At 35.9% G+C, this 24689-nt stretch overlaps 1 protein-coding gene across 4 annotated transcripts in view; it reads right to left on the bottom strand.

Annotated features, from left to right (window-relative positions):
• The window catches only part of LOC135847918 (zwei Ig domain protein zig-8-like), a 450816-nt gene that overhangs the window by 303624 nt on the left and 122503 nt on the right, over positions 1–24689 (bottom strand). For all 4 annotated transcript variants that reach the window (XM_065367656.1, XM_065367658.1, XM_065367655.1 and 1 more), the window contains one exon: positions 4788–4865. In XM_065367656.1, the coding sequence (XP_065223728.1) occupies positions 4788–4865 (78 nt within the window). The remainder of the gene's footprint in view (positions 1–4787; positions 4866–24689) is intronic.

Here is a 24689-nt window from a genome sequence, read left to right as displayed (position 1 = left end):
CAAGTCTACATTCAATGCCCCCTCCCCTCTTCATTTTGCTCATAAATTTTTTTCATCGAAATTTCAGCTAATGTTCGGTCCCATAATTGAAAATTTGACTAAGTATAATGAAATGATCCTGAGCCGTACTGGTTTCGCTTTGAGAAATTGAAATTTCAATTACAATGAATGTTCTCTTAAGCTATCCAACTGTTTTTCGTACCTAGGTATTGGACACCATTTGAGAATCATTAAGGCGGAGGGTATAGATTTATTTTCATTCAATTCGGATGGGTAATTGCTGAGTAATTGCAATTTTAGTTCATTATTTTAATGCATTAAATCCTAAACAAGGGAAAAGGGGACTTGTAGAACACCTGCCGCTCATTATACCCTGCTATACCCCCAGTCTATTCCATCGCCAGCTGTGTTTCATTGTACCCTGTTACACCCCCTGTATGTTAGCTGTAAATTCCAAGTGGGAGTGGTTTGGTGGGGCGTTTACCAAACAAATATATTATTTTAATGCCCTAACCTTCGTAGTGAATTCGTGGCTGAGTGGTTAGGGCATGTAGGTAGGAATAGGAAATTTAGGGACCCAGGTTCGAATCCCCATGAGGTAAGTAAGTAGGTGACAGATTTTTCGTAGGAAAATTGGATAGGTAAATGTTTTGGAGTTATCTATGTAGTACATGATAATGGGGCAAAAATAATGCTGAAATTGAGTTATGAATTATGATATCATTTGCTAACTAAAAATTCATTTCATTAATTTTTTGTCTACCTATAGCCATAAGTATAGTAAGAATTACCTTGACATGAATAATTTTTAACTTTTTACTTATAATTTAAAAATTACTTCAAAATGAGTAATTAAACTAATTTTTGTACAATTGAAACATGTAATTTTTATTATCATGATTTAGTAAAAATTATTAAAACAAAATGATTTTTACTATTGGTACCTATAGCAAAATTTATTAAAATGATAATTTTTACTATACGATTACAGTAAAAATTATTGAATGGGATCTGGTACTTAATTGTGCTAAATACCAGTACCTATTTAGTTAAATTTTTTTGTAAAAATTACCCATATTTTTTTCGTGTAATTTAGAGGCAATTCAAATTCTTAACATATTTTATAAGATTTAATAATTCTTAATTTAGAATAAAAGGCAAGTTCTGAAAATTGGTTTGAAAATTTATAAATTTGAAGACAATGGAAATTCTAAAAAAAATAATATGAAAATTTGTATTTAGAGACGCTGAGGATTCCAAAAATTGATTAAAAGTTCTGTAAGTTGCAGATAATGTGAACTTAAAAATTATATGAAACAAGTATTGTAATATTTATGAAGAAGATGAGAATTATGAAAAATTGGAGGCAATGTAAATTCCAAAAATTGAGTAAACGTTTTACAATTTGTGGACAATATGAACTTGAAAATTGAATTTGAAATTTTTTAATTTAAAGACAATAAGAATTCTGAAAAATTATTCAAAATTTGACTATTTAGAGGCAATGTGGATTCTAAAAATTGATTGCAAATTTCCCAACTCAGCAGCGATGCAAAATTCTGAAAATTTATTGAAAACTTTATGAAATTGTAGCGATGGGGAATTCGGGAAATTGATTTGAAATTTTGTAAATTTTAAAACAATGCAAACTATGAAAAACAACTAGAAATTTCTTAATTTAGAAGCAATACAAGCTTATAAATTATTCTGAAATACCTATTGTAATTTGGAAAATATGAAAACACTGAAAAACAATTATTATTTCGAAGCAGTGAGAGTTTCAAAAATTCTCATTACTGTGACATGGTTGATTCACTTATGCACTACCTAGATGTAATAACGGTTATAGCTGTAGAAAAGGCAGCTAGCTACGCACACTTTGCAGCTAAGCTTTGCTTAGCTGTCTAGTTTGAAATAATCCAGTCGAGAGTTAAAATACATTCATTTTTCTTCAACTTTCCGAATCCGTTTTTTGGACTCATTTCACTCAAAACATTCCAAAAATTCAAATTTATCGAGTCACTCACTAAACTTCATTCATATACCACCATTCCAACTTAAATCGCACCATTTTCTATTCTACACCATTCACCATAAAATCATTCCAAAAATAGACTCGAGACGACATTCACATCTTTTCCATCCAACAATGGCCATTTTTATGTAATTCAGAAACCTTTTACATTCTTTTTCTCTTTTTTTCAACGCAACATAACTACTTCACATCGAAGAAAAATCTTTCAAAAACGTCTTTATTTTTATAACGCTGAAAAACACCTACACAGTACACACCAGACGCTTTGATATTTCAAATAATAAACGTATCAAGTTCACGTCTCTTCGCAGACATAGGCTACATATAACGCCTAACCTATAAAACAAACCTGACCTTTTCATCTACAACACAACAAGAAACAAGGAGGAGAAAAAAAACGCTCGAATTTCATTCTTTTACTTCAATATTTACACGTACTAAAGTTCTCTCTAACATCAGCAACAACAGCAGCATATACATAGGTACGTACCTACTTCTGCTTAGTCCAACTTACACTGTACACTCTACACTTTAGCTGATAGCTTTCCATTTTCAATCCCATCACACAGACCCTTACATGAACCCCAGTCATCATACAGGTTAATGGCGATAGCGTAGGTATTTCGTGTACTTAATAACGTGCGGTCAAAAATAGCGATGATACTATAAAAAAAAAGGGCCAACGGTAAAAAGAAGGTCGGTGATTATATCGCGTGTACAACTATCACTCTTCCATCTGCCACTATATGGCTTGCTTATGGGGGAGAGAATTTTTTTACGCGTTATTAGGTCGCTAATATAACGCTTCCATGACTCTATTAAATCGCATATTCGCACCCTACTTTAGATCATTAACGAAAAATACAATTACTTCCTGTTCGTAGTGTGTTTCGCACCCTCTCACTAGGTTGGTCGCTCGCTCGCACACTTACAATAAGCTCCGAGCTGAATACCAAATAAGGTGAAAATGTTAATTAATATAAAAAATAACAATTAAACCGCCGCAAAGGAAATGGAAACGGGTGATATAAACGCGTGCGGACATTTTCGCAGCCTTTTCCATCCTCATCGCCTCCTCACACTCCACCTTTTTTTGGCTCGCGTATCGCAGCATCGTTCCTTTAAATTTAACAAAAGGAAACACGTATAATATTCTACTCCCACATACGCCATTCTCGCTGTGTATCATCATTTTTATACAATGCGTATCTCCCTCTCCCTCCTCTCAAAAAAATCCCACAACACCGCCACCAGCTTTTGTATATATGTAGGTAAACCTAAAACAATATGCCAGCATAACGCGAAATTTTCTTCATTAACTGTACACCTTTGACTCTGTGTAGTTTGCTATCTGTTTCTACATACATACACATAGACCATGCGACAAAAAATATTCTCGTTTAAAAAACTCGCTCGCATATTCGCGAAATACTCGACGGAAATATATTTCAAGCGAGAAATCCCCTAACTTATTCCATAAACTAGCTCGCACGCAGTTCTCCTCGTAGTCATATATATACTCCGGCGTAATTAATTTAATGACTTTTTTCCGTTAGCGACGCTATTATCTTATTTTCGTATAATTTAGCGTGTGTTTTTTTCCATTTCTTAGACACTTTTGGTCGCATATTTCTCCACTTCATCGAGTTTCCTAGCGAAAATAACTCAAACGATGCGGTAGCGAGACAACCACACGATTTAAAAGTTCGCTTGTATAGCGATTTAGAAAAACCCCCAAACTTAGGAAAATTTCCTGATCCGCAAATAATTTAGGAAATTTATTTTCAGCTAGAAAAAAAAAGCAGAACACACGTTTTGATAAAACTTGGCGCTGCATACCCGAAGACAATGCGAGCTCGTAAACTCGTGGAAATTATTTATCAACCTCGATGTTCGTTTCGCTCGTTATTTTTTGTAATAATTTCTATACATTTAAGTTAAACTTTCTGTTCATCGGGGCAAAGCGAGGCGAGACGAGAGACCGTTCAACACCCAAGTATAATAATCAGCACGTCAAATGAACGAAATTAAACCAGCTACAGCAACGCGACGGATGGTGTAAAAAACGATGAAAAATTTAAACTACCCGACCCCCTCCCCTCTACCTCTGCCTATCACCCCTTTATTCGAAGAAACGAAACATTTCCTCGTAAATTATTTCGTCTAAGTCGACGCGTTATAGGTAGAGGTACCCACGAAGTTTTGCTGTACAATATTATAGTAAGTATAGTAAGATACGATAAGAATAAAAAGGAGGAAAAACCTCGGAAAACTCGACATCATTCTTATGTCAAGTTGTCATATTGCTCAATCTACGAAACAACCACGGTTTAAAATGTAGGTAGGTAGGTAGGTACGCCAAGGCAAGAAAAAAGGAAAGTGTTTAATAGTAAAAGAAATATTCATTAACGCTTTTACTCAACGTATTATACTTGGTAAGACGGACACCTCATCGAATATTTATACACGAGTTAAGTTTTTTCAATGCAAAATAAGCATACCTACTTATGTACCAGTATCATATCTATAACCAAGCAGTCTATATCTATACCGAGTATGTACATATTTTAATGGCGTTATATTCGTGTAAATTATATACGATACGATGTATTTGAACGACTTGTTTATATCCGTGTTTATGGCGGAACATATAATGTAAATATTTCCTCTAAAATACGTTTGTTCAATTTCTAGAGATATTTGTACATATAAAGGAATGTACATATATGTGAGCATAAGATTGTGTACTTACTGAAATTAGCCTTCGACGCGTTATATTCCGCATCCAAGCTTTGAGCACTTATGGTTTGATTCTGACTTGGAGTCATACCTGTAAACATGACAACAAAAAAGAAAAATGTAATCAACAAAATATGCAAACGTCAGCGAATAAATTAAAAGAAATATAATTATGTCAACATAAGTAAATTTGGCTCAGTGGAAAAACATGTGGCCCAGATTTTAGAACCCAATTTTCAGCTGTCGAGTTGGTTTTTCGATTTTTGGTAAATTTCTGAAAATGTTGAAACTGATATATTAATTTTCTACAAAAAGAGCAAACAAAGACATGAAAATCTGAAACTCTGTCTGTAGTCTAAAGTCGACCCCCCCCTCCGAATCGATTGCCATCATTTTTGGTCTGATGTGGAGCCTCCAGCAAACGTTTACGTTTCTCCAGCAATTTCAAATTGCTCCAGAAAGCATTGTAGGATTGTAGCGGTAGAAATGATCACTTTTTCCACTATAGGCGGTAGAAAATGAACGTTTCTACGTAATTCTACAAGGTATTTGTGACGTTATACACATTTTATTAAAGTACTCGTGACGTCAGCCATGAGAAATACTCGTGACTCATCAACCCTTCCACGATACCACCACCAATTTGCTGCCGCCAATGAGACCTACGCGACGCGCGCCGTTATGTCCCTACTTTTACGCCAAATATCCGTTATCCCTACCGCTTTTACATTGAACTTTCGTCTATAAAAGCTCCTGCACAAGCGGTTTTTCCTCAGTTGTTAGTTCCAACAACTCACCACGCTAGCTTTTCCAGTTGTTGTACGCATTCCTCCTCACGCTTTCGACTTCTTGCTGCCTAGTGGAATATCTCGGTGACCAAGAATTACGAATACCAATTTATGCTGTGGATACACTTTCTAAGGACGCTTGGAACTTATCCCATCCATCATGGACCAACATATCGAGTCACACCTTACGCATTCTTATATTTCCACCGTATCATGGGATATAAGTCATGAAGGATCATAAATGAGGAACCGTGGGAGGTAACTAGCACTCGGGCGTCGGGGTTAAAAGCTTGTCAGTAGACACGGCAATCCAGAGAACGCGATGTCCTTAACCAAGACCCCAACAGGGGGTTGTATATGAGCTTTTCGGTTTTGGGCTCAATATGCAACTAAAAACGTTGAAAGCCTGCCACCATATTACGCATTCAATTTACAGCCGGCCCCGCTTATTGTGGTCGCATTTGTCCGAGGCAAAATGATCCTATTAAGCGGGTGATTCTATTAAAGGAACTTTTGAAAAATCACAATTTTCACATAAAATGTATTTTTTGATAATTTTGGCTAAAAACATGACTTTTTTTGACAATTTCAACAAAAGTTGGGATTACCTATTAAATAATTTTTTCAAAAAAGAAACTTCTGTACAATTTTGGCAAAAATTAGACTTTTTTGATAACTATTCATTATTCTAGCAATAGGTACGATTTTTTGAACATTTTGGCAAATAACAGATACAGTTTTTTGGCAATTTTTACAAAAAATTGAGATTTTTTGATGAATTATGAAACATTTTGATAAAAATAGTGAAGATAACGAGTCATGAAAGGAGAAATATCTCACAAAATGATTCTACTAAGCGGGGAACTTGATTACATTAAACGAGTAATTTTCTGTGTAATTAGGTACAAAAAATCGGGACCAAGTCATTTGATCGCATTAAACGGGCAATTCTATTAAGCGAATCCACAATAAGCGGGGCCGACTGTATTACGTTTTCTATTAGAAGTTTATAGTTATCATTTAATTATTATAGAAGTCTCATTCATGTATACGATTTGAGCAACCTGTGATATTACGTGTTTATGCTATCAATACATGAATTTATCATTTGGCTAATTGATGTCATAATTTCCTTAGTACGCTTTAACCCTGAGAAGATCAATTATCAGGGCTTCCTACCTAAACAACTTATGACGTTTTCTACTATTTTATGAATTCGCGCTTCACAATATCAAGTTCCTTGTTAAATCATGTATTTGTTACGGTTCACGAGGCTCCTTAGGAAAGAGTCAGAGGACATAATGTTGGTGGATAATTGCATTTATGCGAAGAAATGCAATTATATTGAGAATCAGCAAAAGTAATGTGTTCGAATATGCAATCCACCCCCTACATTGCGGATGAGGACCAGATAATTACTTTCTCCCCCTACAGGATCAACTTCGTCAACATAATCGTCAATTTTTGCATTGAATTTCTCAAAAATTCGCCCATCTTCTGAAGTCGACCCTCCCAAATCAATTGCCACCATTTTTGAACTGACCTGGAGCCTCAATTAAGAGTTGACTTTTCTCCAGCAATTTCAAGAAGGCGTTGTATAATCAAATTTCAAATTCGATAGCTGAAAATTTGATTCTGTCTCAAGTCCGGTACATTCCACATCGATTATGGCTAGTGAATTGAAAATCCGAGACGACGAGTTGAAAAGTGTATTTTTTTACGATTTGAAAAATCTCAAAAAAGAATTCCGAAATCGTCGATTTTTGCGACAAATTGCTCGAGACTCCGCCCACCTTCTAAAGTTGACCTCCCAAATCGATTTTCACTATTTTTGGACCAATCTAGAGCCTTCACTAAGAGCGAATAAATAGCCTTAGTTTTTCAAATTTACCTCACTCATAGCCCCCAGCCCCAGAACCTCCCCAATGAAAAAAAAGTCCAACAAATAGATAATGATTTCCATATTACATACATGGGATACAATCAAAAATCTGACATTATACATATATTCGTGTTCAGCGTCACTAAAAACATACAATTCAATATATCACATGCCCCAGATTTGTTTTTGAAAGTTTCACCCAAATATCAAAAGGTTCATCTATGGAGATTTTTTCAGAATTTTAAATGGTAGCTCCCACTTACAGCGCCGTTTTGAAATTTGAACTTTCAATTTAAAAGTTCGAACTTTTATTTTGAACTGTGAAATCAGTTTTGATTAAAGTATCATAGCTTTGGAGTAATGCGCTGCTGAAGTTGAATACCTCGAGACAATGTGAAAATAATTAAAGCCCCTCCTTCCTCTCACTCGCCCTCTGAGGGGGCTGGGACCCAACTGATTGCGGGTTCCTTATTTATTGGGTGGATAGACATTGTAAAAAAAAATTGAGTGAAATCGAAGGACATGACTCAAAAACGTTGGTCGAATTGGGATGGAATGACTCAGTTGACTCTTCTCCAGCAATTTCCAATTACTCCAGTAGACGTTGTAATCAACTTCGGTTGCTGAAAATTTAGTTATAAGGATTTGATGGAATGATTTTTAATGCGAGCCAAATTTCAACTCGATCGAAGTTGATGAAAAATAATTTTGGGACTTTTTAAGGGTAGGCGGGTTTTGCGCCAGGAGTACATATAACTTTGAGAACATTCTGGCTATCTGTTTTCCCGGAAGCTCAAATTTTTACCAAAAGAAATTTCTAACACAACTGTGCCTTAGTCTGTTACCATATGTTTCTATAACTGCAGCGTTTGCTTCCATTTTGACCGAATTAAAAATTTATAAATACTAGTTTTTTTCGATATTTTTCGTTCCCACCCCCTCCCCCCAAAAAACATGACTTCAGGTGAGAAAATAATACCCTAAAAATGTCAGCCCCCTAGTGAAAAAAAGTCGTGCAGGTGCCCCCCTCCCATTTTCCCATGGATGAAAAAATCGAGGCATCAGGCAAAATTTTTAAAATTGTGAATTTTCTAGTTCTAACACCTCAGTCAAGTCCCTACTTATGTAAAATCAACTTATATACAAATTTTAGCCTCCTATCTCCACCCAAGACTAACCAGTGGAGGGGAGCGCTCTTATTGATAGGTACCTACTTACTTGTGAAAAAATATTTTTAATGACGCCTAAATTGTTGTCGGGTTTCATGAGAAAAATGTCTCCAATCACATTAGTAAAAATAAGTCGTGCTAGGGAACACGCCTCTCCTCCCCCCCCCCGTAGAATTGAAATTTTTACATTTTTTTTGCATTATAATCCTTAGATTTTGTCCATTTTTATCAATACTTAGTGTTAAATATTTTATGACCTGTCTGCCTGATAAAAAGGTGAAACTTGTCTCCTTCCTCAGAAAATGAAAAAAAAATGAATATCATTACATTTTTTTTTTCTTCCATATTTTAATCCTTGGATTTGGTCGATCTATATCAGAAAAGCACTATGTCAGATTTTTAAAAACTTGTAGAAAAAAGACCAAAGTCTGACATTTTGAGTTTGAGAAACATTGAAGTGGACGTTTTGCAATAATACTACGTCAAATTTTCACAGAAGACTTAATGACGTTCTGACATCTTGTATAGGTACGTAATGTAAGACTTGAAAACTAGCAAAAAATCATCAAGAATCCCTATCAATGAGATTTCATTTTTAGGTTTAAAGCACTTTGCTGAGGAGACCTTTACCTCCATTCAAAAAAAAATTCAACTTTGGAGATCTCTATGTAGTTGATCAGCATTGTAGGAGGGGGAGGGGGCGGCTGAGGAAATGTTTTTCTGGAAAAACATATCATCTAGAAGAATTCTGTTCAGAGATGAAAATTTTTTACCTAATTACAAGTACCTATATGGACATTAATTTTCATCTTTCTCGATATTCTTTAATTTTGGGCGTCAAATAATAGGGGACCATCATCATTTGGAGGACAAAAACGTGCTTTTTTTTTTTTAATTGTCATCTAAAAGCACTCTGCTCAGAAATCAAACATTATCAAAAAATTTGTACAGATATGAATTTTTCATTTTTTTGTTGACTTTTTTCAACTTTGAGGGGCTTTATCGGGAACCAACAAGATTTGAGAGACCGGTGGGGGGGAGGTTTGTCTTGAAAAAGTGCTTAGGTATTCAGAAAAATTCTGCACAGGAATAAAAACTTTTCATCAACAAATTTCTACAGACATCAAGTTTTAATATTTTCTCATTTTCCCCAAATGGAGGGGCTCCATGCAAGAGAGCCAACATTATTTGGGGGTCCAACAATGGATTTTTTTGAAAGGGGGGTTACGTAGAACAATTCTAATGTGGAAATGAGATATTTTTAACAAATTTTCCGCAATTTTGATTTATTATCATTTATTGTGATTTTTTTCAACTTTGAGGGGCTTCTTACTGGGAGATCAATATTTATGTAGTTTAAAGGGTCGTGGAAAGTTTTCTTGAAAAGGGGATTATTTGGAAAGATTCTGGCGCAGAAACAATAAAATTTCATAAATAGAAATTTTTTTACATTTTTTCTATTTTTCTTCCACTTAAATGGGCTACCGACACCGCTTTTTTTATAGATAAGTAGTAGTCCAGGAAAAATAACATTCCATTGGGAAAAGTGAGGTAGAAAGCTGAATTTTGGTATACAGGTCCATTTTTTGGTGCTGAACACGAATCCGATGAGTCCCCGGTCGTCCCTGGTGAGCTTTCTCCCCTATTGTGGATCTAAGCCCCCCAAAACCAGTTTTTTGCAATTTTCTCCCCCGCATTGCATTTTAGCGAAAAATGAGGTTAGACACAAGAATCTACGTCAAATTTCCGATCTAGTGACATATCAACTTTTCTTCTACCCTCAAGGGGGTTGGAACCACAACCATTCAAAAAAGGGGGGTTCCCTGAAAAATACAAAACGTCTATAGGCGCCTAAGAGGGGTGAAATGGTCCCCGACAGCGTTCGAGTTGATATTAGCATGAAAAGTGGGTACCATAGAGAAACCTCCGCGCAAAAAATTTTAGATCCACACCCCCTCCCCTTTTTGCGGAACCCTCCTTTTTTGAAATTTCAGTATCACTTTCCTCAGCCCCATTTCAACCGATTTTGAAAATTTTTCTGGAGGTTATGTATATGCTTGATAGGTAACCCCAAAAAAATTTTCAACCCCCTCCCCTCATATTTACCCCCCAAAATGGCGTTTTTTTCATTTTTTTAGGCCCATCAACAATCAAGATTGCGAGGTAAAATTTTGTAAACACGTTTTTTGGATGTATTTTTGGCCCCCAAACATCATATACTATATTAGAAATTTTTGCTTTGGTGCGCCGTGGTAAAAACTTAAAATAATGTATCGTAGGGGGGTGGGGGGTGAAATGGCAATTTTGAAAAAAACAACTATCAATGAGTAGGGTATCGTTCTCATATGATTCGATACCGCTGAGCACGAATATGACCTCAGATTTTTTGCTACACTCACCTACCCCTCTCCAGAGCCCCTCAGCCCCCTCAATTTTCACGATTTTCGAAATATAGTTATTTTGATGATGTTGGTGTCGTTTTCATATGATTCGACACCGCTGAGCACGAATATGGCCTCCGATTTTTTGCTACACTCACCTACCCCTCTCCAGAGCCCCTCAGCACCGCACCCTCAATTTTCACGATTTTCGAAATATGGTTATTTTGATGATGTTGGTGTCGTTTTCATATGATTCGACACCGCTGAGCACGAATACGACCTCCGATTTTTTGCTACACTCACCTACCCCTCTCCAGAGCCCCTCAGCCCCCTCAATTTTCACGATTTTCGAAATATAGTTATTTTGATGATGTTGGTGTCGTTTTCATATGATTCAATACCGCTGAGCACGAATATGACCTCAGATTTTCTGCTACAATCACCTACCCCTCTCCAGAGTCCCTCAGCCCCCTCATTTTTCACGATTTTCGAAAGAAAATGACTATTACAACTATTCCAGCGACAAAAGTTATACCACAGATGATGACATTTAAGTGAATCACAAATTAACATTCTTTACTTTTTTTATAAGTATTTCGTTACCATATTTTTTTCTTGTGATTTTTTATGTAGGTAGTCATTGAATTATAAAATACATACTCAAGTTACAGTTATCATGAATAATTATTATGCCACATATATGCTCCGCATACCTACTCTCTAAATTTAAAGCAGTCAAATTTCACTGCTTAGCAGTCACGACATTTTGCCTTTTTAAAGCAGTAGTTTTTTTTACTGCAAAACAGTGAAAAATTACTGAATTGGTCAGTCAAAATGATTTTTTACTGACCAATTCAGTAATTTTTCACTGTTTTGCAGTAAAAAAAACTACTGCTTTAAAAAGGCAAAATGTCGTGACTGCTAAGCAGTGAAATTGACTGTTTCAAATTTAGAGAGTATACAGTCCAGTACACATACAGATTGTTACGTTTTCTGCGTGGAAAAAAATTGAAGGGTCCACCCCCCTCGAGGGGGAGCCATGTGATGTAGCTCATTCTACGAGAAATTTTATGTACAATAACAATGAACTTATGTAATTTTCCTATAGCAATGAAACCAACATCACCAAAATAACTTTATTTCGAAAATCGTGAAAATTGAGGGGGCTGAGGGGCTCTGGAGAGGGGTAGGTGAGTGTAGCAAAAAATCGGAGGTCGTATTCGTGCTCAGCGGTGTCGAATCATATGAAAACGACACCAACATCATCAAAATAACCATATTTCGAAAATCGTGAAAATTGAGGGTGCGGTGCTGAGGGGCTCTGGAGAGGGGTAGGTGAGTGTAGCAAAAAATCGGAGGCCATATTCGTGCTCAGCGGTGTCGAATCATATGAAAACGACACCAACATCATCAAAATAACTATATTTCGAAAATCGTGAAAATTGAGGGGGCTGAGGGGCTCTGGAGAGGGGTAGGTGAGTGTAGCAAAAAATCTGAGGTCATATTCGTGCTCAGCGGTATCGAATCATATGAGAACGATACCCTACTCATTGATAGTTGTTTTTTTCAAAATTGCCATTTCACCCCCCACCCCCCTACGATACATTATTTTAAGTTTTTACCACGGCGCACCAAAGCAAAAATTTCTAATATAGTATATGATGTTTGGGGGCCAAAAATACATCCAAAAAACGTGTTTACAAAATTTTACCTCGCAATCTTGATTGTTGATGGGCCTAAAAAAATGAAAAAAACGCCATTTTGGGGGGTAAATATGAGGGGAGGGGGTTGAAAATTTTTTTGGGGTTACCTATCAAGCATATACATAACCTCCAGAAAAATTTTCAAAATCGGTTGAAATGGGGCTGAGGAAAGTGATACTGAAATTTCAAAAAAGGAGGGTTCCGCAAAAAGGGGAGGGGGTGTGGATCTAAAATTTTTTGCGCGGAGGTTTCTCTATGGTACCCACTTTTCATGCTAATATCAACTCGAACGCTGTCGGGGACCATTTCACCCCTCTTAGGCGCCTATAGACGTTTTGTATTTTTCAGGGAACCCCCCTTTTTTGAATGGTTGTGGTTCCAACCCCCTTGAGGGTAGAAGAAAAGTTGATATGTCACTAGATCGGAAATTTGACGTAGATTCTTGTGTCTAACCTCATTTTTCGCTAAAATGCAATGCGGGGGAGAAAATTGCAAAAAACTGGTTTTGGGGGGCTTAGATCCACAATAGGGGAGAAAGCTCACCAGGGACGACCGGGGACTCATCGGATTCGTGTTCAGCACCAAAAAATGGACCTGTATACCAAAATTCAGCTTTCTACCTCACTTTTCCCAATGACCCTTTTTTTTCATCTAATTTTCCTGGACTATAGGGGGAAAATAAAAAATAGAGAATTATAACCAGGGGGTGGGAGATGTAAAATTCCAACTTTGTAAAACAAGGTACACCCTAATAAGTACTTAGGTCTTTAAAAAATGTATTGCAATTAACATTAGGTACTTCATTATTTCGAAATTTTGTGAAACGCGTAAATTTTGAGATCTTTAAAGGGTAGGCGGGTTTTGCGCCAGGAGTAAAACTTTGAGAGAATTCTGGCTACCTGTTTTTCCGGAAAACACATGTTTTCAAGCTCAAATTTTTACGAAAGGAGATTTTGAACACAACTGTGTCTTAGTCTGTTATCATACGTTTCTATAAACGGTGTCAGCTTCCATTTTGATCAAATTAAAAATAATAGTACTTACTTAGGTCTTTAAAAAATGAATTCAAATTAACATTATTTTATCATTTAGAAATTTTGAGGAACACGCAGCGAAGAAAAGTTAATTTCGATACCTTCGAAGGGTAGGCGAGTTCTGCGCCAGGAGTATAACTCTGAGACCATTATAGCTACCTGTTTTTTTCGGAAAAACTCCCATTTTCAAGCTAGAATTTTTACCAAAGGAAGTTTCAAACACACCTGTGTCCCTAAGCTTTGATCGAGCTTCTCTTCCGCTCAAAGCTCTTTCATTTTAAAACATCCTTTAAGCCTTTAACCTTCTTCGCAGTGCGCTACGTACGAGTAAAAAGTGAAAATGTTGAGCATCTCGTCATCAAGATCAGACTATTTGTTTACATTCCTCCAAAGAAGGAAAAAAAACACCAGATGTGTACGGATATCGGTAACAAGATCATTAAAAAACCGAACATCAAAGCGAAGAGAAGTGAAAGGAAAAGAGTATAAGGTGGTTGAAGGAGGTTAGTCGAAGGGGAAGAGGAAGAAAGAATGACATCGAAGACGGATTATAACACGGGTCTACCCGCGTATATGGATCGAATTAACAAAAAGCTTTTGTTTTACGTCGTGTATAATTTTACTCGGTTCAGCGTGTATACCACGTGTAAAATAAGCCATAACACTTGAATTGGAAATTCTCTTTTGAACGTTGAAATGAAAGTTTTATGAATGCGGTGCGGCGTTTCAGCCTCTGCTCCTCCGCTCGTTGCTCGTCATAATACTATTAACACAAGAACAACACTCCATCTGGGCGCATTCTTAACGTATTCCTCTACCTATCTTTCCACGTTCCTAGGGTGGTATATATGTAGGTAGTTGATGAAAAATTTCTCGTTAAATTTTCAAAAATACGAGGCAATACGACCGCCGCGTATAAGCGAATGCTGCCATTATTTGCGGCGGCCGCCTCTAATGGAGTACCATATTTTAGCGCCTCGCCATTTACAACCCCATATATACGTACCAGTATATATACCTCCACTAGTATAAAAAGAGAGTCTTTTCTGCAACATGTACTACGCTGCTGCGAACAACGCGAAATACACAGGACCCAAAAATAGCGCATATCCTTTCCCTTTTCTTTCTTTTTTTCATTTTCTCACCATGTACCTTAAAAGGGTATCTGATTTCTATACAAAAAAATTGTGTAACAAAACACCCCGATAATGCAGCTGAGAAAAAACATCTTCTCTCGCCAAATACACTTTATTCTAAATTCTTTTCTTCCTCAACAGACCATTAACGAAATCAATAATTCATTCGTTTACCGCTTTCTTTTCTTTTTCATCGCCTAGATAAGTATTTACGCGTAATAAGTACCTAGTATCTTTGCTACCTAACTATGCAGCACATCGGTGTAAAGTACACATATTCGTACTTATACCATCGTTTTCTCCTCTTCATTCCGGACATTTAAACTCGGCATCGTTTTCCGTCTGTATCTCAGCAAAAAAAATATATATATATACCAGATTATCCGGATATGGTAATGGCTATGTGCAAGCCGCCAACACTCAACCGATTAAGCCTCTTTTTAACGTTCGTTATCATTAACCCGAGAGCAATTTTACCCCCTCTGCTAGCTTACCAACTCGAACATTCTCTTAATTTTTCACGAGGCTATAAAGTACCTGCACCGAGTTATGTTATACTCGTATACACTCTATTCCTTTTTATTGCTCGGCTTTTAGCAACGTTGTAGGTGGGAGGGAGGTTGTTTTTAATTCGAACGATGAATTTTATCAACGCTTTTTGTCACGTGATTCGAGTTCAACTTGTGGGGCGATATGGTTGAGTTCTTGAGAGTTTGACTTCATTATCACGATGAAATAACATCGATTGAATCGATAATTATATAGGTATTAAATGAACTACTCAGAACTTTGTAAATAAATAATTCAACGTGTCAGGTCAATTGTTTTTGAAAATATTTGCTAAATTGTAGGTATAGCATGTCTTGGAAATTAATACTTTATATCTATGTGACAATGTTTCGAGTTTTGGTCAAAAAAGCGATTATTTTTTGAGCTGAAGCGTGTTACTTATCAGTCAAGAACCATATTTGTTGGCTTTGAACAATCAAGAAGCTAGCAGGGTCAGTACCTACATATAATAACTTAAATGGAAGAAAAAACAATCGTGATAAAGGCCGGCGGAGGTCTCTTTTTCAGACGATTGGAGAACGAGTATGAAATACATAAAATGAATCAAGTTGCGGGAGCAATGCATCTTTCTTTTTTTTTCTTTGTTTTTTTTTTTTTTTTTTTTGAATTCAAATAAAAAATTACTATTTTCATCTTGCAATTTTTTTGAAATTCAAAATTTTGCCTAAAGGATGAAATTTTTGATGATGTTTGAAGATAAATCGAGTACTATTTTTTGCTTATACGTTGCAAACCAATGTAGCTTTTTGTTTTGCCATTACTGCTAAAAACCTGCTTTTAAACTACTTGAAAAAAATTCTCATCTATTTTTGTGTAAATTGCGAAAACAGAATCGGTCTTTTACCCAATTTACAAAAGCGTTGTTTTTTTCAAAAATTAAAAAAAAAATCGTTTTTTCCAACACTGCAAAAAAAGTAATATTTTTAGCAAAAACTGAAAAAGTACCCATTTATTTTTTTCCTAAACTGATGTTTTGCTTTTTCTAGAATAAAAAAGTCCTGTTTTTTCCCCCAACTGGTAAAAAGTCCTAATTCTGGCAAGAATTTTGAAAAAGTTAGGTTTTTGTCAAATTGTAAAGAAAGTCATGTTTTTCTGCCCAATTGAAAAATGTTTTGATTTCTGTTATGATTTCAAAAAAGTATGGTTTTTGCAAAAATTGCTCAAAGAAAGACCTGTTGTTCTGCCTAAATTTCAAAAAAAAAAAGGTCGGTTTTACCAAAATTTCAGCAAAAGGTCCTGTTCTTGCTGACCTTGCAAAGTTTCATATTTTGCCATCCTGTTTTTAAACAACCTAATCGTTTTTTTGCCAAAATTACAGAAATATCTTGGTTTTTGCCAAAGATGCAAAAAATCCTAATTTATGCCAAAATTGCAAAAAAATATAGTTTTTGCCAAAATTGCTGAAAAACCTTCCGTTTTTCCAACATAAGTCTCACATTTTGTCAGTACAGCAAAAAAAAACCTGTTTTTAAACCATTTGCCAAAAATTCCTGTTTTTGTGTCAATTTTTGAAAAAAAAATAGATTTTTTACTCCTTTTACAAAAAAGCTTTGTTTTTGCCAAAATTGCAAAAAAAAAGTTGTTTTTTGTCGAAATTGCAGAAAATCTTCTCAACTCTTATTGAAGGCTCCAGATCGGACCAAAAATGATGGAAATTGATTTGAGAGGTCGACTTTTGGGAATAAAAGGAGTTTCGGGCAATTTTTTTCAAAAATTGAAGATTTTGGAATATTTTTTGTTGAGATTTTTCAACTTGTAAAAAAAACGTTTTTCAACTCATCACCTCGGATTTTCGATTCACTGCCCGTAATTGATTTGGAATACCAAATTTATGATAAGAATGAATTTTCAGTTGCCTAAGTTGATTACAACGCTTTCTGGAGCGATTTCAAATCGCTGGAGAAAAATCAACTTTTACTGGAGGCTCCAGATTGGCTGGAAAATGACGCCAATCGATCCGGAAGGTTGACTTTAGAATGCAGACCGAGTTTCAGACTTTTATGTTTATGATTGTTACTTATACCAATAGGCTGTTTTCACAATTTTCAAAAATTCGCCAAAAATCGAAAAATCAACTTCGGCAGCTGAAAATTTGATTTTAAAGTCTGGGTGACATGCTCTTCCAGTGAGCTAAATTGGCACTCGATCGAAATTGACGAGTTTCAGAAGATCCTTTGTAAGCACTTACACTTTGAATAAAATTATCAAGAAGTTATATTTCCTGCTTAACTGGCATAACAAAGTCCTGGAAAGTTCCGATTCTTTTGGTAATATGGTCAAAAAGTCCTTTTTCCTGCCTCAACTTCCTTGTAAAGGGCTATTGTTTTAGGTGAAAAAAAAAAATACTTCAGTCAATAGAGTGATCGTAAAAAAGATTTTTTGCCAAATTTGTAAAAAAAAAGCCCCAATTTTTGCCCAATTTGTCAATCCCTTCTCGTTGCCAAAATTGTCAAATATTCCACGTTTGTGTAAAAAAGTTCCCTGCTGAGTTATTTTTTTTCAAAATTTCCAAAAATTTTCTAAACTGCTATGAAAAGTCTTATTTTTTGTTGAATATAAAAAAATCTTGTTTTTCGACATACTTCCCTGAAAGGGCCCCACTTTTTACCAAAATTGTCTGTCCTAATTTTTGTCATATAATTGCCAAAAGTCATCGTTTTTGTCTGAAAAGTAATGTTTTTTTCAAGGGTGGGGGAGGGTAATTGAAATATCCTCTTGCTGAAAGTCCAGCAAAAGTTCTATACTTCTTTTTTAATTTTATTGATCAAGATCATTATTCTTATTTTGAGTGAAGTAATTTTTAATGTGAAATGTATACAATTGGCAACGTTGCTTTAATATGTACCTAAAATTATCAAGAAGTTATTTTTCCTGCTTCAACTGCCATAAAAAGTCCTGGAAAGTCCCTATTCTTTCGGCAATATGGTCAAAAAGTCCTTTTTCCTGTCTCAACTACTATTTTGGAAAGGGCTATTCTCTGTTTAATGTGAAAAAAATACTTCAGTCAATATAGGAAAATTGTCAAAAAGTTTCATTTTTTTGCCAGAATTGTAAAAAAGTAAAGTTCAAATTTTCGTCTAAATTTGTCACATCCCTTCTTTTTGTCAAAAAATCCACGTTTGAGTGAAAAAAAAGTTCCTTACCAAGTCCTTTTTTTCCAAAATAGCCAAAAATTATTTTATCTACCTAAACTGCTATAAAAAGTCTTATTTTCTTTCAAATATGAAAAAAACCTGTTTCTCGACAAATTGTCTTGAAACGGCGCCATCTTTTAGCCAAAATTGTTTGTCCTAATTTTTGTCTGAAAAGTCCTGGTTTTTTTCAAAGGGGGGGGGGGAGATAATTGAAATATCCTCTCGCTGAAAGTCCAGCAAAAGTTCTATATTTCTTTTTAAATTTTATAGATCAAGATCATTCTAATTTTGAGTGAAGTAATTTTTAATGTGGAATTTACTATTGGCAACGTCGCTTTCGATAAAATAACAGCTCTGTGACTAGTAAACAAGAGAAATTTGCAGAATGTTTCGAATTTAGACCAAAATATCGTGGGTTCATTTCGATCAAAATGCGAGAACATGACTCTTTTTGAGGTGGTCATTGGTGAGAAGGGGGGGAAGATTTCAAAAAAAATTGAATTAGTGAGCTTTTTTCAAAAAAGGGGGCTGTGGATGAATTGTTACTAGGACTCAAAATGATAGATGATACCGTATGACATATCGTCTGTTAGGCTTTTGGAAGCATTCAGCCTGAATATCAGCTCAGTTTTTTGATCTGGCCCTCCCCAGCCCTGTCACGAGTACCCTTATATGTACAACCAGTCAGAGATATTATCAATATTATCATTGTTTCAAAACACGATCCAGACGTTCTTCAACAATTCATTTAGAAAATTATTCGTAATATTGAAACTGTAATTTGGTTTCTCGCTAACGATTCTTTCTTTTAAAAAATGCTCGTATTATTCGTCCAATTTTAGGGCACCTTAATCACTTCATCAGAACGTATGATTGATATCGTTTCGAACGAGTAGTAGGTACTTTTAATGAGCTAAATTTTAGTCTGTAATACCCACAAAACTACTTTTCATACAAGTTCGTGTTTTTTGCCTCGGCAATTTGTCATGTCAGCGCAATCCTGAAAAATGAGCAAAATAAGAAAAAATACATACGGTTTGCTAATAACAACTGCTTGACAATCCAATACAGAGAAATTTTTACGTGGTTAATGTCGATCAATCTCTTCGCGAAATGTAATTATTGTCGGACCTTATTTATCCTATCGAATTTCCGTATCTAATGCCCACCCCTTCCCTTATACTTTCGTAATCATTCCTTTGCGGGTAGGTACATGTGTTCTGTATGGAACAAAAAAAAAAGGAAAAGTTTTCCAGCCATTAAGATGTTTGGTAAAACTGCTGCGGTGCATGTGTTGTGTAACCTTAAATGTCCCGCTTGATTAATGACGTAGCATTCATCAAGTTCAGAGTATTATACGATAACTACATCGGCGCGGCGGTCGAAATTACACTTAGGCAACATTTTAATATTTTTCACAAACGCTGACCGACCTAAAAAGTTGGCCAAAATACACAACGAACCAAAGATGAAGGGACGAAAGAGGCAAATGAATCTAGAAAAAGAGAACTTCATTTCATCTTATTTCATCTGACACCCACGACAAATTACTTGTACGAGTAAAACTAAACTTCTCGAGCTGTTCACTTTGCTGTGGATGTAGCATATCTCGTACCAATCAATTTTTTTCCTCTTTCTTATCCGCCTTATGGGGCCTCGTATATTTTAGTTTTTAATCCGAAAAAAGTCTTCCTTCTGCCAGCCTCGACTGAACATGGTGTGAAAAACGCACGACGAAATTATGGGCCAACTTGTGGCGAAAAGTTTGCTTACAAAAATGCTTACTCGGATCGTAAATTATACGCAAATAATACGTCTAACAATTTTTATTGTTACTTGGTAAGTATATGGTTTTGCGAGAATTTTTTTTCGCTTTTTTTCCGTTAGCGATATTTTTCATTCGTATAACAATGTGGCGGTTGGTTTTTTTCCTCGCTGCCGAGTCGTATTGCGAATTGTTGGTAACCTAGTTAGGGTGACTTTTACGCGTTGTTGTACGACAGGTTTTTGGTAAATTGTAAATTTAATTTAGAAAAGTGATTTATCTAAGAAAAAGATCACAACTTCTAAACAACCTTCTCAACAAATGAAGTGAACAATGGTTGCGAAAGTGGATTAGCAATAAGAGTGATATATTTTCTGCGGTTTACTCCGCTCAGTTTGACGTTTGTGTGGTGAGTGCGAGTGTTCGAGTTTGATTTTTTTTTTATTTATCGCGAGATTTCGTTAGAATGGCGGTGTTGGTTGATAGAATTTTCCATAGAGAAGGTCAGGGGTGGAGTGGAATTGGAGAAAGTTTTCGAGCTGTAGAATGGTGGAAAGGGAAAGAGGGGAAGGAAGTAAAAAACACGTTTTTGTGTGTTCCATATGAAGGGAAATATGTTCTGAAATGTTTCCTATTTTGCTTAGAGATTTTTTTTTCAAGTGGTAGGCTCGTAATGAGTTGGAAAATTGATCTGAAAAATTAGGTTGGTTCAAATTTCGAGTCAGGGGGCTGAAAAACTTGGAGGTGAAGGCTCAGACAAAAAAAAACTGTTTCCAGTCATCGACTCGAGCAATGAATCCACAATTGAAAGAATCATCTGACAGGTAATGGTACGAAAAAAAGAGTACGTATTTCAACGTCTAAAAAGAAACACATTGAGATAGGGTTAGCGACCCTAATGATCAATACACGATACAACCCCACGAAGCTTAGGTAACCTGGTGCGAATAAATTGCGTACTTGTGCACGATACCTACCTTTATTTACGCTGTTCTTAGATACCGACGAAGGCATTCCCTGCGGATCGCACAGTTTCGATAACAGTCCCCAGACGCAGCCTTGTATTCAATAGAAAAGCCTTACAGTATATTAGACAAGCAGAGAAATTCATTTAAACATCTCATCCAATTTGGATACATTAATTGGAAGAAACGAATAGAAGAAGCTTGATTGTATTTAACAAGGGTTTGCCCGACTTCAAAGGCTATTTCGCGAGTAAATATTTGATTAAAAGTATTACTTTTGCGAGCTAATCTGCCTCACATCTCTTCGCATCTCGAACGAGTCGCGTCTACGAAGCTTAAAAAATTACCAACCACTGCGAATTACGAGATTATAAAACAAACGGTAACGGTAACGCGGTGTAAAACTTGGCCAGTTTTGAAAGTTTTTTACTCGAATATAATTATTCCGTTTGAAAATTCTAGCCAAGGCGCGCGATATCGAACGAGAGAGCAAAAATTATTCGTAAATTTAAAAATATAGCGTATTCCAGCGTGCGAGAGAGAGAGACGAACAGAGAGACTCTAAAACTCGGTAATTTCATTTTAATTAACAGCGTGAAAATAGCGTTAATTTACATTTCAAAACAGAGAAACCGAGGCTTGACAATTTCGCGTTCGTTGGTACCAAGTGTAGTTACACCTCGCGTCGACCTGCACCACACGACGATGAGGTACCACTTACCTACTCTACAATATCTACTGCGAGAGAGGCGTCATGATGAGCGAAAATACAGACGAAAATTTTTATCCATTTTACCAACGACGCTGGCTCGCTCAAGCTGCAAAATGTTATATTTCAACGCGAATATCGGAAAAGTAATCTTTTTCGACATATCCAATTATTAGCACGTTGAGGCTGGTTTTAATTAAAAAAAAAATATATCATATAAAAAGCTATATTATTATTATGGTGCTGACAACGTCGCTCGCTGTGCTTATGGCAGTGGATATATTCTGCGTCGGACTAGCGATCTCGTCTAATGTGCTATTGGGCATTTTTCGCAGCACTTAATTGTACCTTGATAGCGCATTGGTTGAATTTTCACATCGGTGATGAAAGTACATAAATGGGAAGTTTAAAAGAGCGGAGGTATGAAAATGCATTTTTGTTGGTGTATGTGGCTTAGTGAGAGAGGTTTTGGGAGAAGTAATTTTCTAATTGGGATAAAAATAGCCAAAAATTTTGAAATTAGAACGTTTAAAAGATGCAAAAACTGCGAGTTATTTAAATTTTTTGATTTTTTTCAGATTTGAATGATTATTGAGAGGTTTACAAGGTTCCTACGGAAAAATTGAGTAGAAATTCGAAATCGCAGCCTATGAAAATTGAAAACCAAGCAAACCATAGGTCACATGAATTTTTGAATTTTTTAGGTTTGATGGCCTATTGCGGGACACAGGAGGCTCATATCAAAAAAATACGTTGGAATTTGGAATAAGCGCCCTTGAAAACCAAGCAAATCATAGGTCACATGTATTTTTGAATTTTTTGAGATTTTGAGGGCTCATTGTAAGGAACCTAGGCTAAACGTTTACAAGCTCGAAGCGGTGTAGAAGTCAAATATCCATTTGTTGTGGCATTAGGTCTAGCAAAAGTTTTCTTTCTGGAATGGTTCCAAATATTACGTCGGGTTGGGAAATTTCCAGCGTACATGTTTTAGCTGTTGCACTTACGAGATGTAAGTAAACTCGAGGTTAAATGAGCCATACCTTCCTTGATACACGATTCACTCCGGATTATCTTGCCTTTAACGTAATCGATAACGATGAAAATACGTTTAAATCATTTTTATATATCGAACCGAGTCGCAATAACAATGTAACGTCTCGTTTTCTCGAAATATACACACGTATATATGGTCGTCGCAGATATATGGAAACTTGTATGTAGTTCGAAAAATGTAGATATATTTGGGTGTTTTTCAACGTATAGCGCTCGATGGGATCGAATTTAAATGAATTTGTCTTCTATTATAATTTGGTTTTATTACGACGTGTATTTCGAAGATGGATATCGCCTTATAAACCATTATTGTGATGTGCTTTTTGGAAGGTTTTTTTTTGGGGGGGAAGAGGTTTATATAATCGTTTGTTGAATTATTGATGTTTGGAGTGTTCGTTTGCAAATGGAAAGATTCCTAAGCTCGTGTGATTCGTCTGGAAAGTCTACCATTGAATTTGTGTGATTACTTCACTATATGTTTTGCACTTCGTTTTTTTTTTTTTTTTTTTTTTTTTTTTTTGAAAATTCAGGCAGGTATAAGATAAGTTGGAGAGGCTTGTACTCCAAAATTGAGTTGATATTCGAGCTTGGCGGCAACGAAACCAAAACAAACGACATGCTACACGACCTATCTATTTTTCCTAAATTTTGTCGAAAATTTTGGGGCACCACTCCCCTCTATTCAAGAGTTTCAACATCCTGGAACGAAAACTAAAAACCATATCATATCCAATGACACTTATGAAAAGTTGTATTCACTTATTGATTTTTTTCAGATTTGAAAAACATACTCACTGATTTCTGGATTACCCCCCCCCCCCTACCTCCCACCATTCCCTCCAATTTTGTAGGATACGTCCCATACGTTGGTCGAGTGGAACTTTTGACCACTATTTTACAAATCACTTCGATGAGAAATTCTCCTTTTCATTTTACTACAGTTCCTCTTCCATTTTCTCTGGTCTGTTCCTCCAGATAAAGGGAAAAGTTTTACTCATTTTTTAAATCGAGTGTCTTATTTTCGAGGCGATCAAAAAAGTATCAGTCGAAATTCAAAATCAGCTTCCTTGTAAACCTAGCAAATCATTGATCACACGGTCACTCAGATTTTTCAATTTTTAAGATTTGAGGGTTGATTGTAAGATCCAGAAAGCTCATATCGTAAAAGTAAGTTGAAATTCGAAATCAGCACCCTGGAATACCAAGCAGACGATAGGTCACTCGAATTTTTCAATTTTTTTTTGAATTGGGGCCCTGGGGCTCATTGTGGATCTTAGGGGGTTCTTATTAACAAAAATGACATTAAATTCGAAGGTAATGCTTTCAAAAACATCATTTGAATTCAAATTTTATGAGATTTAGTGGCCAATAGCGGGACACAGGAGGCTCAAATCAAAAAAATACGTCGAAATTCGGAATAAACGCCCTTGAAAACCAAGCAAACCATAGGTCACATGAATTTTCAATTTTTTTTTATTTTGGACCTCATTGTGGGGCTCCTTGGGCTTATAGTAGAAAAATACCTTGAAATTAGGAATCAGCACCCCTAAAAACCAAGACATCTACCTATAGGTCACATGAATTTTCAAATTTTTCTCAGCTGTGAGGGCTTTGGAGCATAGGAGG

Source organism: Planococcus citri, chromosome 5 (assembly GCF_950023065.1).
Source record: "Planococcus citri chromosome 5, ihPlaCitr1.1, whole genome shotgun sequence".
Lineage (NCBI taxonomy): Eukaryota > Metazoa > Arthropoda > Insecta > Hemiptera > Pseudococcidae > Planococcus > Planococcus citri.
This window is presented reverse-complemented; position numbering and strand designations above follow the sequence as displayed.